This window comes from Tachysurus fulvidraco, chromosome 7 (genome assembly GCF_022655615.1).
Source record: "Tachysurus fulvidraco isolate hzauxx_2018 chromosome 7, HZAU_PFXX_2.0, whole genome shotgun sequence".
In the NCBI taxonomy this organism is placed as follows: Eukaryota; Metazoa; Chordata; class Actinopteri; order Siluriformes; family Bagridae; genus Tachysurus; species Tachysurus fulvidraco.
The window spans coordinates 26,082,781-26,097,780 of record NC_062524.1 but is presented as its reverse complement, the minus strand read 5'-3'; the positions used below and the strand labels follow the sequence as shown (position 1 = coordinate 26,097,780).

The 15,000-nt window shown below is 40.7% G+C and overlaps 3 protein-coding genes across 8 annotated transcripts in view; 1 reads left to right on the top strand and 2 right to left on the bottom strand.

Annotated features, from left to right (window-relative positions):
• The window catches only part of lrba (LPS responsive beige-like anchor protein), a 187,129-nt gene extending 185,004 nt beyond the window's left edge, over window positions 1-2,125 (bottom strand). The window contains exons 1-2 of the mRNA XM_047816679.1: window positions 1,900-2,125; window positions 1,429-1,704 (exon numbers count right to left, since the gene is read on the bottom strand). Coding sequence (XP_047672635.1) covers window positions 1,429-1,578 — 150 coding nt within the window. The 5' untranslated portion in view covers window positions 1,579-1,704; window positions 1,900-2,125. The remainder of the gene's footprint in view (window positions 1-1,428; window positions 1,705-1,899) is intronic.
• Window positions 2,126-6,423: 4,298 nt separating this feature from the next.
• Window positions 6,424-8,898, top strand: rps3a (ribosomal protein S3A). Its single transcript, XM_027158092.2, has 6 exons — window positions 6,424-6,579; window positions 7,346-7,449; window positions 7,729-7,916; window positions 8,143-8,351; window positions 8,511-8,620; window positions 8,721-8,898. Exons 1-6 carry the CDS (start codon window positions 6,518-6,520, stop codon window positions 8,846-8,848), a joined length of 801 nt encoding a protein of 266 aa, XP_027013893.1. The 5' UTR covers window positions 6,424-6,517; the 3' UTR covers window positions 8,849-8,898.
• Window positions 8,899-9,687: 789 nt separating this feature from the next.
• sh3d19 (SH3 domain containing 19) overlaps window positions 9,688-15,000 on the bottom strand; it is an 11,594-nt gene continuing 6,281 nt past the window's right edge. For 5 of the 6 annotated variants that reach the window (XM_047815653.1, XM_047815652.1, XM_047815656.1 and 2 more), the window contains exons 5-16: window positions 14,647-14,732; window positions 14,479-14,519; window positions 14,179-14,377; window positions 13,838-13,906; window positions 13,374-13,526; window positions 12,959-13,040; window positions 12,734-12,864; window positions 12,584-12,651; window positions 12,142-12,362; window positions 11,522-11,571; window positions 11,255-11,435; window positions 9,688-9,962 (exon numbers count right to left, since the gene is read on the bottom strand). In XM_047815653.1, the coding sequence (XP_047671609.1) occupies window positions 9,943-9,962; window positions 11,255-11,435; window positions 11,522-11,571; window positions 12,142-12,362; window positions 12,584-12,651; window positions 12,734-12,864; window positions 12,959-13,040; window positions 13,374-13,526; window positions 13,838-13,906; window positions 14,179-14,377; window positions 14,479-14,519; window positions 14,647-14,732 (1,301 nt within the window). In that variant the 3' untranslated portion in view covers window positions 9,688-9,942. The remainder of the gene's footprint in view (window positions 9,963-11,254; window positions 11,436-11,521; window positions 11,572-12,141; window positions 12,363-12,583; window positions 12,652-12,733; window positions 12,865-12,958; window positions 13,041-13,373; window positions 13,527-13,837; window positions 13,907-14,178; window positions 14,378-14,478; window positions 14,520-14,646; window positions 14,733-15,000) is intronic. The other variant, XM_047815657.1, reaches the window with a different exon arrangement.

The following is a 15,000-nucleotide window of genomic DNA, read 5'->3' as shown; positions in this document are numbered from 1 at the left end:
AGACCGACACTAAACTACTGAACAGACCGACACTAAACTACTGAACAGACCGACACTGAACTACTGATCAGACCGACACTGAACTACTGATCAGACCGACACTAAACTACTGATCAGACCGACACTAAACTACTGAACAGACCGACACTAAACTACTGAACAGACCGACACTAAACTACTGAACAGACCGACACTAAACTACTGATCACACGACACTAAATTACTGATCAGACCGACACTAAACTACTGATCACACGACACTGAACTACTGAACAGACCGACACTGAACTACTGATCAGACCAACACTAAACTACTGAACAGACCGACACTAAACTACTGATCAGACCGACACTGAACTACTGATCAGACCGACACTGAACTACTGATCAGACCGACACTGAACTACTGATCAGACCGACACTAAACTACTGAACATACCGACACTGAACTACTGAACAGACCGACACTAAACTACTGATCACACGACACTAAACTACTGATCAGACCGACACTAAACTACTGATCAGACCGACACTAAACTACTGATCAGACCGACACTAAACTACTGATCAGACCGACACTAAACTACTGATCAGACCGACACTAAACTACTGATCAGACCGACACTAAACTACTGAACAGACCGACACTGAACTACTGATCAGACCGATACTGAACTACTGATCAGACCGACACTAAACTACTGATCAGACCGACACTAAACTACTGATCAGACCGACACTGAACTACTGATCAGACCTGAACTACTGATCAGACCGACACTGAACTACTGAACAGACCGACACTGAACTACTGATCAGACCGACACTAAACTACTGAACATACCGACACTGAACTACTGAACAGACCGACACTAAACTACTGATCAGACCGACACTAAACTACTGATCAGACCGACACTAAACTACTGATCAGACCGACACTAAACTACTGAACAGACCGACACTGAACTACTGATCAGACCGACACTAAACTACTGATCAGACCGACACTAAACTACTGATCAGACCGACACTAAACTACTGAACAGACCGATACTGAACTACTGATCAGACCGACACTAAACTACTGATCAGACCGACACTAAACTACTGATCAGACCGACACTAAACTACTGATCAGACCGACACTAAACTACTGAACAGACCGACACTGAACTACTGATCAGACCTGAACTACTGATCAGACCGACACTAAACTACTGATCAGACCGACACTAAACTACTGATCAGACCGACACTAAACTACTGATCAGACCGACACTAAACTACTGATCAGACCGACACTGAACTACTGATCAGACCGACACTGAACTACTGATCAGACTGATACTATACTAGAGAAATGCAGCAGATGCTTTTTGGCCACACCCACTATAGGTAATAGATCCAATTTAATCTACTCACCAGATTGAAAACCGTCTCCACAATGTCCCGGTTTGTGACTTCTCCAGCCTCGATGAGTCCCTCCAGCACGGCGAACTTCATGCGGATGCCCCTGATGGGTACGGTAGGTGCGATGCCCCCTCCACCAGGGGGCGCTTTCTCCTCCGCCATACCAGGTGAGACACCTGTTCCTCTTCAAGGTGACTCAGGTTTAAATCAGCACCTCGTATGCGCAGGAATAAACTCAGCGTTTTAAAGAGAAGATTTAAAAGTCAGTTTCCATCAAGTGCTGGAGTTCTGTAAAAAAAAACAAAAAACAGGTGGCATTACAGGTGAGATCACAGGTGAGATTACAGGTGAGGTCACAGGTGTCTATAAGGAAGTCTATAAGGAGCTACAACTTACTACTGAATAATTAAAAAAAAGGAAATATGAAACTAGGGAACTGTTATGAAGGTTTGTTATTTAAACAGACAGGAAACTGAGCTTCACCTCTTCTTCAGAACAGGATAATGATCTCCCTGTGTCAGATAAAAGCAGTCCGCAAACCGAAAAGGGAACAGAAATCCTTCCGCGGCTTCTACGAGTGCTCCGTGTCAGCCCGAAATTCTTCTCGGACTTTTTTTTCTGGTTTTTTTTTACTGTTTCAGAGCGCCATCTCTTCCTGAATCGCTCGGCTCCGGCTAGCCGCCGCCATGACAGTGTGCAAGTGGGTGAGCGCTGCGCATGCGCAGTGCAGCTCTGAGTGGCGCTGTACAAGGATCAGGTGTGCTGCAGGTACACAAACCCTGCTGTTAATGCTGTACACACAACACACCGGATAAAAGTGTACAAATAAAAATAATACACTCTTATTAAATTCTGTTTTTATTCGTATTATCTATCAATTATAATAAATGATAAATTACTGATACATAATCTGATGGAAATAATCTTTCCATCATTTATAACACTATAATTATTATTGTCATTTGTAATGACAACAAAAATTATTTTAAAAAATAATAATAATTATAAAGAATTTAACTAAAATTTTAAATCTAACTAATGTTGCTAAATGATACAGAGCATTAGTTAATAATTAAAAAACAATAAAATATTGTACTTTTTTTATTACGAGCTGCATCGTATTTTGACATAATAAATGTTAAATAAATGATAAAATAAATAGTAGTCGTAATAATTATTTATTTTATAGAAATGTTAATAAATGATTTATTATATATATATATATATTAATGTATATTCTAAAATATGAATATATTAAAATATATTAAATGTAAATGTGATGTGAATATATAAATATTTTTTGTATTTTGAAAATTATTTATTTTATTTTTGTTAGCAGTTCAAAATAAGTTCTTAAAATAAGTTATTTTATTTATTTTTTTTCCATTGGAAGTAGTCATTTGTTATTACAATATTAATATATTAATTATTATGCTATTCCCTGTTGTTATTTTTGAAAAGTACATTATTAATAAATAATACATTATTTATTATCATTATCAGATTATTTATTGTTCCATGATATATAACAGCAATAAATATTATTCTGTTTAGCAATGTAAGATTTTTTTTTGTGCAAACTTGATGAAAAGTCCTTGATGAAAAAAATAAAATAAAAATATATACTATAATATAAATATAAATATATACTATAATAAAAATAAATAAGAACAAAGTTGTGTTTAAATGTAACACTAAATAAACAGTTATAAATAATGTAGAAAATTTGTACTAGAAATAAAGGTTTACTCAGAGGCAGGTCTGTAATCGCTGAATTAACGAACAGATCATGAACACAGGCCCTCAGGTCAGGAGGCGTGGACGAGTCCAGCGTGTTTGTGGAGGAAATGTCTGAGTGTCATTTTTAACCGCTGCTCCGCCGGAGTCCCATGACGGGGCACGTGTGTGTCATCATACACTCCCTGAGTTAGAAGCCTCTGGGGTAGTTACCAAGGCAACAGCCCTGGAGACCTCACAAACACAAGCAAATATGTGACGACAGTTTTACAGATCAGTAACTTTCACCACAGCGGTGTTCACTTTCACTGCATAGGTTCCAGATTAGATTCTACTCTGGAAATGACAAAGTTTTTAAAACAACTGGAAAGGGCATCATGGGGGACGGGACGTACGGTAGTATCACTGGTAAGCGTACCACTGTTGATGCTCCTGTCCCTCATGTGGAAAAGTTTACCGTGTACGTTGTCCTTGTTGAACACAGAAACCTCCATCCCACCGTACACCACTGATCAACAACAACCAGGATAATCATCCAGGATAATCTGGGACACGTCATATCCGGGGTGTTTCCCTGGGACAAGCTTCAGATTCGCCACCATTCTGACCCAGCTAATAAATAAATGAACCAATGAATGAATAATTAATTTCTAACTTAAATGGCTCTATGGCACCATAGCATCCATATCAGCAGGTGACCGAATGCTGAGCCATTGTTTAACCACAGACAACATGGCTTCCATTGAAATTCGATGTTCAAATACAAATGAAAGCCTGGATCTTTCTTTCATGTATTTACACAGCTGATGAAAAAGCACACTACCTCCGTTATATCCGCTCAGTTGCCCCTTTTACTAACTCAGCCCTACTTCTATGACTATGTCAATATCTGGTGTACAGTTACCAACAGAGGCACTTTATAAAATATTGGTACCCCTCTAAACCATCCTTCTGTGGATATAACCATGATGCTGACATGGTATTATGTGTGGTGCTGATAAGAGAGTATCAGGTATAGCAGTGTTGATGTTGTTAGAGTTTCGTGCTTGGGTTGGAAAACAAACCAAAAATCACCAACCGACACGTCAGACGTCCCGTGAGGACGATTAACACATCCAAAGCACGGAAAAAAAAGATAAGGGTTACGATGTGAAGGAAGGAAAGTGTAATAAAGTTAGTGCAATAAAGTGTTTAAAACCTCAACATTAACTCTGCATCTACACCAAACCACCGTCCATATGGTGCTCATGAAGGTCACGATACATGGATGGATAGATGGTGTAAAAGGGTGCCAATACATGTGTACATGAAAGTGAATTTTAAGCACACCTTCACAGTTAAGCCCGTGCGTTAATAGATCGTTTCTAAACACTTTTCCTTTAGTGGTCATTTCGTCCTTCTGTTGCCTTATATGGAGTTTTGTGGGCGGAGCTTCATATAAATCAGTTTAGTATTTCGGGAGTTACCAGAGTTGCACTGAAAACTTTCTGTGAAGCTCTTTGTAAATAAAACTAAACTGAACTGATTTATTGGATTTGACCAGCTATTCTTTACGCCCTTAATGATCCGAGTTCAGGTGTGTGTCGGAACAGGTAAACACTCAGACTCACACTCAAACACACTGTGTTCACAAACAGTGTCTGTTAAAGGTCTGAGGAGCTCCATCAGGCAAATATGAGCAGAAATCATGAAGAAGGAGCGAATCATAAGGAGTCTTATAAATATCATAAGAAATCTTAGCTTCCACTTAGAACCTATAAGCATATACTGTATGCCTTTCAAATTCTGTCCCATTCATATAATCCATGTAAATATAATTAACATTTGCTTCTGTTTAGGTCCAGTATTTAAATCCAAACTAAACACCTGTGGTTTATTTGGGTGTCTCTTCGACCCGTCTCTCTGTGCTGCAGGTTGTAATGTGTTTATTACTGCAACACACCTGTAATCCATGTGAAGGGTGTGTTAATGACCTCAGGTGTGTTAGAGCCGGAAAAACTGGAGAGCAGGATTAAGAAATCTTGGAGTGATGAAAGGTGAATAGGATTAAGTCCGTTAATATAGACTCTCAAATCTATATTATTGATAATCTAGACAGCTAATAGAGCAGAGGAAGGATTCTGCCTTGAGTTAGTAAAAATAATGAGAAGTGACTTTACATTCATGACACCCACTTGACTGTAGATGAATCTCTCTCTCTCTCTCTCTCTCTCTCTCTCTCTCTCTCTCTCTCTCTCTCTCTCTCTCTCTCCCCCCTAGACCAACCTGTTTTCAGGCGTCGCTCCTCTGTCTTTACATAAACAAATTTGTGGGTGGTGTACTGATACGTTGTGGGAAGAAACTGTTGCAGATAGTCTGTGGTGATAAACTAAAAATCTAGATCTTTAATTATAATTACAATTATTGCTACAGAACACATCTAACTAGTTATAATATTATATATATACATTGTATTAATTGTATATATAATATATAATTAAATATAACATAATACTAATAATAAATAACATAATAAAACTCTTCAGCTAATTCTGGCACATTTACATTTTGAGTGTAAGCAAAAAAATGTTGATTGATGTGCATTGTCCCTTTCAAATAAAATAATAATAATAATAATAATAATATATTAAAATATTATTATATGTTATATTTAATTATATAATATTATATATATATATACAATGTATTAATTGTATATATAATATATTATATAATTAAATATAACATATAATTGAATATAACATATAATAATATATTAAATAATTACAATATATTACATATATTAAGTAATAATATATTAAATAATTCTGTTTATTAATTCAGCATATACATTTACAGCATTTAGCAGACACTCTTATCCAGAGTGACTTACTTTTTTTTTCTAAGTTTGAATTATCAAGTAATAAATTGGTCATTTATATTCTCTAAATTCAGGGAATAAAATGCTACAATGACTTTAATAAACAAACTAACCAATAGGTAAACAAACAAACAAACAAACAAGTAAACAAAAACATGCTGTTCTGTAAATGTTAAATATTACATTATATTAACATTATTAATAAAATAAATATAACAAATATGAGATCTTAAAGGGATCATGGCAGCAAAAAAAGTTGTTTATTATATAAAAATCATTATTATTATCGTTGTTGTTGTTAAAATAATTAATCTCTGATTATCTAAGATCTCGAATTAATGATTAAATCAGCATGAATTCATATTAAAGCGCGTTTGTTGGGTCACGTGACGCCTCTTCTTTCCTCACCACAAGATCTCGCGATATTTAGCGAATTCTCTCGCGTTCGCTTTATTTCTCGCGAGAACACCTCGTTTCCTCCTCTTTTACTCCCTGCGCTCCAACATGGCAGTCGGCAAGAATAAGAGGCTGACGAAAGGCGGCAAAAAAGGGGCTAAGAAGAAGATGTAAGTAACAAATTCACCCCCTGTTCTGATTAACACACGTTAATAAAGACTAAGGGCAGGTTTTTGGACTAAAAAGTGTGCAGATGAGTTTGATAATCGGCGGATTGTGTTACCTCAGTTCTGGCTAACTAGCTAACTGTGCTAACTGCTAACTAGCTAACTGCTAATTTAGTTTTTAGCTCCGTTTGTAAAGCTGTTGCATAAGTTGAGGTAAAACTTGCTACAAAAACCGCATTGACATCCATTTAGAGTGTAAAATAACCTCCACTGTGGATTCTGAGGTAAATAAAAGCTTAATTGTCTAAAAAACGACTAAGATCTTAAATATTTCTTGTGTGTCAGTCAAATGTTACGTGTGTCTCTGAAATGTCTCTCGTGTGTGTCTCTTTCTCTTAAATGTCTCTGAAAGTCTCGTGTGTGTGTCTCTGAAAGTGTCTCTTTCTCTTAAATGTCTCTCGTGTGTGTCTCTCTGAAAGTCTCGTGTGTGTCTCTCTGAAAGTCTCGTGTGTGTCTCTCTGAAAGTCTCGTGTGTGTCTCTCTGAAAGTCTCGTGTGTGTCTCTCTGAAAGTCTCGTGTGTGTCTCTCTGTAAGTGTGTCTCTCGAAGTGTCTCTTGTGTGTTAAAGTGCCACAGATTATTTAATCTGATCATGATGTTCTCAACTAAATGAGATGTTATGATATTGTGAAGGTACCAAAAATAAAGCCCAGAACGAGCATGTTGTATGTAGAAAGCTGTGTAAATTGTCCTTTTCTTTTCTTTCACAGCGTCGATCCTTTCTCCAAGAAGGACTGGTACGATGTTAAAGCCCCGGCCATGTTCAATATCCGCAACCTGGGCAAGACTCTGGTCACCAGGACTCAGGGAACCAGTGAGTGATGCTCAGACGATTATTTGTAAACTGGTTGGTTTGGAGTTAAGTTGTGACGAGACTGCGTGTAGAACAGCTCTGTTTTAATGAGGTCTAATGGCTTTAGTGTTTATGGATATTCATCGTCATGGCTGTTGGGAACGAATGATTGAGTTTTTTTCTCAAATGAATATCACTGAATACTTTTGAAAGCTGACTTTCACACACACACACACACACACGTTCTCTGTACCGAGGAAGCTCCTGTCTGTGGAGTGACTTGCTGCTCTTTGTTTTTAGGGATCGCCTCCGACGGTCTGAAGGGCCGCGTGTTCGAGGTGAGCCTCGCTGATCTGCAGAACGACGAGGTCGCCTTCCGCAAGTTCAAGCTCATCACCGAGGACGTCCAGGGCAAGAACTGCCTGACCAACTTCCACGGCATGGACCTGACCCGTGACAAGATGTGCTCCATGGTCAAGAAGTGGCAGGTAGGCAGTAAGGGCAAGAAAAATCTCTCTTGGGTGTTTACGCTGGCACTCATACTCGTAGAAGGTCATTAATATGCTGTGTTGGGTGTGTTCAGTCTTTTTCCTGGACCAACATTGTTGGCACGTCTTTATTTAAAAATCGTATTCCATTTATTTCATGTGTATGGTGTAATACTGTATCTTATTATCTGCTGCTTGTCCTTCATCGTGCCGCTTCCGTTTGCAGACGATGATCGAGGCTCACGTGGACGTGAAGACCACAGACGGCTACCTGCTGCGCCTGTTCTGCGTGGGCTTCACCAAGAAACGCTCCAATCAGATCCGCAAGACGTCGTACGCACAGCACCAGCAGGTCCGTCAGATCCGCAAGAAGATGATGGAGATCATGACCCGTGAGGTCCAGACCAATGATCTCAAGGAGGTGGTGAACAAACTGTAAGCACCCTGTCAACCCACCTATGCCTTGACGTGTGTGTGTGTGTGTGTGTGTGTGTTGGATATCATTTGCGACTTAAGAATCTAGTTTTCTTGCTGTACCTGTAGTGGTGGTTTGTGTGCATTGTTTTGTGCTGATTGTGTGTGTGTATGTTACAGGATCCCTGACAGCGTGGGAAAGGACATTGAGAAAGCCTGCCAGTCCATCTACCCACTGCACGACGTTTACGTCAGGAAGGTCAAGATGTTGAAAAAGCCCAAGTTTGAGCGTGAGTTTGGATTCTGTACTTGGGTGTTGTCCCAATTCTCACGTTGAACTTTGTGCTCTTGTTGGATTTGAGGTGTTAAGTGGATACTTGTGTTTTTCAGTGGGGAAGCTGATGGAGATGCACGGTGAGGGTGGAAGCAGCACCTCTGCCAAGCCAGCTGAGGGTGAGACCGGGGCAAAAGTGGAGAGAGCGGACGGTTATGAGCCCCCCGTCCAGGAGTCTGTCTAAAACTCTCATGCTCATTGTCATTGCCAATAAAGTTTGAAAAATCAACAAGAGTTTTTGTTGTTTTATTTGTTTGTTCTTGTCAGAATCAGAAGTACTTTGAAAGATGGATGCGTGCGCTGCTTTCACAACGTAATTGTGTGTGAAGGTCGTTACAGTTTAATAAACCATCAGTCTGAAGCTAAACTGATGTCATAACAGCCATTTCAGCTGACCAATCAGCACGCTGTAGGGTCGTCGTCACCCCTTTTGCTCCGGCGTTTCATCCTCTTTTCTTTAGGTCACTTTTTTTGGTAATTTTTGTAGTTTCTTTTGTCTGCATTTTTCCTTCTCTCACTGGACTTCATTCATCAGGTTTTTTTTGTAGTACTGTTTTTGTCTGAATGTCTGTAAACTGACTGTAAATCCTGCTGCGTTTAAAACAATCACCTGTAAATTAACAAGCGTGTGCACACCCAAAAGGGTTCATGTTCACAGCAGCAAAAAAGAATTTATGTTGAATAGGAAGTTTTTATCTCCTGAGAATATAAAGCAATAGATTAATATTCTCAGGAGATAAAAACTTCCTATTCAACATAAAGCTGTCCTCGTGCTTCATTAACAGAACTGGGTTTATATTTAATGTGTGTAATAAGTAATTTTAACTCTAAACCATAATCAGTATGTAAAGATACAGCAATTCACACAAAAAGATCCTGATTTATCTACCGAGCTTCATATTTTTCTTCACCTGCAGGAGCAGAAAAGCACATGCAGGAACTTTCCTGTTGCTTTTCTTTTATTTGCAGAATTATTTTTATTCCTTTAACTTTTTTTTCAGTAAAAAAAAAAAAAGGACTTGCAACGGCTTAGAAGCACCTTTTATTTTTGGGCTCATAATGCCACGAGTCCTGTAAAGACCAACACGTTACTATGGACTCAGCAGATACTTTTAAAGGAGAAAAAAAGAAATCATTGATTAAGGTCACACCCCCTTTAACACAGTTCAGTTCCACCATAACAAAGACCTAGAAATTCTGGCGTGTAAATCTGTCGTTATCCGCAGCTCAGGATGGCGTGTGAAAGTCCACGTTGCTTGTGTTTGTTTGCTGCTTTGTTTAGCGATGTGAGTTTCCACCTTGACAGGAAATAAAGCGGCGTCAGTCGAGCAGTGTTCAGTGCGTCTGAAGAACCGTGATGTAACGTGGATCATTAAGAGTTTAATGGTGTGAAGATGTTCATGAGGAGATGATGATGATGATGATGTGGATCAGGACCAACAGATTGGTGTAAATGATACCTTTAAGATTTGTGGCTAAAAGTAGGAATTTTTTTTTGGAAAAAATATCAAACGTCTGTTATCTGTTATTCCTATACTTCACTTTATAGCTCCTGTCTGTCTGTCTGTCTCTCTGTCCATCTACAGTGTCTGTCTGTCTCTCTGTCTGTCTCTCTGTCCATCTACAGTGTCTGTCTCTCTGTCTCTGTCCAACTACAGTGTCTGTCTCTCTGTCTCTGTCCATCTACAGTGTCTGTCTCTCTGTCTCTGTCCATCTACAGTGTCTGTCTGTGTCTTTCTCTCTGTCCATCTACATTGTCTGTCTCTGTCCATCTACAGTGTCTGTCTGTCTATCCGTGTGTCTCTCTGTCAAGCTACAGTGTCTGTCTGTCTGTCTCTGTCCATCTACATTGTCTGTATGTCTCTCTGTTTGTCTCTCTGTCCATCTACAGTGTCTGTCTCTCTGTCCGTCTCTCTGTCCATTTGCAGTGTCTGTCTGTCTCTGTCCAGCTATAGTGTCTGTATTTCTGTCAACCTACACTGTATATCTTTCTATCTTTCCATTTATCTGCACCATCCCTCACTTTCCATCTGTCTGTCTCTCTTTATCGTTTATAGTTTGTGTCTGTCTCTCAGTCTATCCGAGGTGTCTGTCTTTCTGTCTGTCCTCCCTGTGTCATTTCATCCATTTATATATTTTGTCTCTCTCCTAGCTACAGACTCTTTTTCTTTCTGTCTCTTCATCTATCTACAGTGTCTGTCTGTCATTCTGTCAGTCTCTCACTCTATCTGACTTTGCATCTGTATGTCTCACTTCATCTATTTATAGTTTCTCTCTGTCTCCCCATCCATCTACTGTATCCGTTTGTCTCTCTGTCTGTCTCTCCTATTCAAAGTGTATATCTTTCTGTCTGCCTCTCCATCTGTCTGTCTTTTATCTTTTATATACTAGTAGTTTCTATCCGTCTCTCCATCCTTCTGTCTATCTATCTGTCTGACTATGTTCCTCATTATTTAATCCCAGACTGCACTTCCTCTCGTACACCAGCAGATGGTAGGAGTGAGTGAAATGTTGTGTAGTCATGCACTGTGTGTGTGTGTGTGTGTGTGTGTGTGTGTGTGTGTGTGTGTGTGTGTGTGTGTGTGTATACCTGTGTGTGTCTGTGTGAACGACATAGGGAATAATCCCTCTCTGCCATTCAGTCTTCCGTGACTCCATTCCTCATCGATGTGTTCTATCACTTCGATCACGTCACCCCTATGGAACGGTAGATCGCCACTCGACTCTGCGGTGAAGTCATACAGGGCCTTGACCCGCTCCATGACACGTGGCTACGCGCACAAACGTACACGTACAACCGTGTGAGTTTTAAAAAAATAAATCAGTAAGAAAAATTTTAAGGAAATCTAATACACACCTGATTCTGTGTTGAAGCAGCAGCTTGCATGTGGTTTGCTGCAGCTATTCCTAAAAGAAAAAAATCTATTTAATTCTTTCATTCATTCATTCATTCATTCATCTTCTACCGCTTATCCGAACTTCTCGGGTCACGGGGAGCCTGTGCCTATCTCAGGCGTCATCGGGCATCGAGGCAGGATACACCTTGGACGGAGTGCCAACCCATCACAGGGCACACACACACTCTCCTTCACTCACACACACACTCACACACTACGGACAATTTTCCAGAGATGCCAATCAACCTACCATGCATGTCTTTGGACCGGGGAGGAAACCGGAGTACCCGGAGGAAACCCCCGAGGCACGGGGAGAACATGCAAACTCCACACACACAAGGCGGGGGCGGGAATAGAACCCCCAACCCTGGCGGTGTGAGGCGAACGTGCTAACCACTGAGTAATCTGATACAGTAAGACTTTGCATGTTATACAGAACTGCCGTTGTTATAGAAACATCAAGGTACTGATGTATGAAGTAGCTGCACTAATATCTATCAGATCTACTGTTCAGCACTATCTTTTTTTTTGCTGTGGTAGAAATGATAATGACGGAGAACTGGATGAAATGGTGTTGTACCAGGCAGAGGAACCCTGGTCTGGTTCTTTGCAGGAGAAGGTGGAAGATCCTCCATCACTTCCACAAAGTTGAGAGGGAAAATTCCAACATGGCCGCCGATTTCGCCTTTAGCCCACTCGTCCCCCATGTACTCCAGGAGTCGGATCACTTGGCCTTCGGTGAACGAGAGCTCGTCGCTGTTCTCACCCTCGAATTCAAACCTCGCGACACACCGTGGGCCACTACAAACACACACACACACACACACACACACACACACACACACACACACACACACACACACACACACACACACACAGCATCACTGAGCTTCCAGATGTCACACTGAAGCAAGCCGTCGCTTTATAAATGACAACTTTACAGAAAAAAGTTTTCTACCACTTAAAATATGGAGCAGAGTCACATGACCATTCACGAGAGAGGGAAGAGACGGAGGTCTTACCTGACTTTCAGAGGCTTAGCAGGCACAGATGCAGGCGCAGGTTTATATGCAGCTGCAGGCTGTCTGGACTGTGTAGCAACAGAGATTGGTAATCATTAGCGGTTTATCTTCCCCGATCTTTCCCAGCATGCACTTCTGCTCAACTCTTACCAGGATCTTTACATAGTTGATGGGGAAGAAGCCTGTGATGCCTTTGGAGGATCCCAAATACCACTCGTCGTCTATCTGCTCGACGTTATTAAGGATATCTCCAGCCTTCAGGCCGAGTTCTCCTGGACCCTCTGAGTGAAATGAGACACTGCAGCGTTCAGTGATGAAGAACACGATGAGGAAGATTCAGAACACATAAAGGAATCATCTGCATGTGAGATTCACCTGGAGTGAAGTCATAAAGTGCTTGAACCTGCAGAGTGCCGTTTCCTGCTGAGCTGCTGAACGGATGATGTGAAGTGTTCTGCTGCAGAGAGAAGAGCGCTCATCACTCGCATTAAACACTCTCACTCATGCAGGTTACATCTGTCTCTAGTGTATCTCTATCCCTCTGTCTTTCTCTCTCTCTCTCTCTCTCTCTCTCTCTCTCTCTCTCTCTAGTGTATCTCTATCCATCTGTCTTTCTCTCTGTCTCTGTCTCTCTCTCTAGTGTATCTCTATCCATCTGTCTTTCTCTCTGTCTCTGTCTCTCTCTCTAGTGTTTCTCTATCCATCCGTCTTTCTCTCTGAAGTGTCTCTCCATTTCTGATGGACAGAGACACTGATATGAACGCGGTGATGTAATCAGGACGTGGGTTACCTGAGGCACTGGACTGGAGTCATGATACGAGTAGCTGGACAGTGGTGTGATGATCTTCATGTAGGACTTTTGCACTGTTCCTTTTGCATCTCCAACCTGGCATTCAAATGTCTCGCTGTCGGTTTGGTTTAGCAGAACCAGCACTTCGTTTTTCTACAGACGAAAAGAAGAAAAGAGACAGATAGACAGCGAGAAAGAGGTCATAATGCTCATAATGCTGCTGCTTATATCCCATTTGTTGTTTTAAAGGTGGCCATCTTGGATTCCTTCCGCCCTTCCTTAAGCTCCACCTCCTGTAGGTTAATAATGGAGCGCTATTTTACATGCTGTGTATAAAAACGAGTCTACGGATCTGCCTGATGTTGCTACCATCATATTGATGGAACTGATACTTTTAGAGACTTCCATAGGACTTCCATAGGACATTTGTCCTTTTAACAATGGAGTTGTTTTTCTGGTTGTACCTGAAAAGAGAGCTCTCTGGTGTGCATGCCGTTGTAGTCATAATCGGCGATGGCGTGTGGGATTTCCAGCTATGTTAACACACCGATGGGGAAAAAAGAAAACAGCAAACAAAGGATGAGCTTTCGGGAACGAGAGCAACAGACTCATACTTTTTTTTTATCCGTTTATACTTACGTCTATTCGTTCAGGTATAACAGATACGAGTCATGGTTACGTTATACCTACGAAGGAACTGTTGCTATAGAAACAAGCTCTATCATATAAACCCGTGACCCGTGCTTCTGTTATAGAAAACATTCTAGCCAATCAGATTGAAGAAGAGACACGTTTTGTTTCTCACTGTGTATTTGTTGTAGAGGTTATGCCCAGGGTTCGGTCTCGGAGGAAGCACAGGCGATTTCTTCGACGGATTCCTCCTCAGTTTGTTGGACTGAAGTGTGGAGTTACGCTGGATGCTATCTCTCCGTGGAGGAGGAGGACGTCCCGGGGCGGGTTTAGCAGGAGGGGGGCGACGTGGCAGCACTTTACCACCACCGGGGCTGATACACACGGAGATCAGAACGTGTTTATTTACTCCACACATACGATAAGCGACTCACAGAAAAAAAAGAAAAGGATTCTGGTTCGATTTTGTACCCACCGTGGAGGCAGAACCAAATTACACGCGCTACTGAAGGATCCCTGAATCAGACACAAGCAAAGAAACGCTCAGGTTAGTCCACGAGAAGCCGCACTGGAAGCTGATCTACTGATACTGTACTGTATATATCCAGGATATTTACAGTGGGACAGAGAGAGCAAGTGGTACCTTGTGTCTGAGGGAAGGTGGAGTGCTTTCTATAGCTCTTTGTACAGGAAGTGAAGAAGGAAATAAATCAGACATTTCCTGTCCCTCTGAAGAACAAATGACCAAAGTAACACGTTAGTTTACGTTCTAATAGTGACATTAATTACGCTATATTTACTCTAACGTTACAATAAGCTAACATTGCTAATATACAGTCATCAACCAAAGGTACCAAAGGTGCTAAAAATACTGTACAAAATACTAACCATAATATTAAAGATACCAATAATACTAAAAGCACCAAAGGTACCAAGAGTACTGAAGGTACCAAGAGTGTCAAGGGTTTCAAGTATATTAAAGGTACCAAGAGTAGTA

What these genes read in the sequence shown, in the direction of transcription:
- rps3a (XM_027158092.2), top strand. Translation starts at nt 6,518, where the DNA reads ATGGCAGTCGGCAAGAATAAGAGGCTGACGAAAGGCGGCAAAAAAGGG. An exon ending in CCATGGTCAAGAAGTGGCAG is followed by an intron (nt 7,917 to 8,142) that starts GTAGGCAGTAAG and finishes TTCCGTTTGCAG; the next exon opens with ACGATGATCGAGGCTCACGT. An exon ending in GAAAAAGCCCAAGTTTGAGC is followed by an intron (nt 8,621 to 8,720) that starts GTGAGTTTGGAT and finishes TGTGTTTTTCAG; the next exon opens with TGGGGAAGCTGATGGAGATG.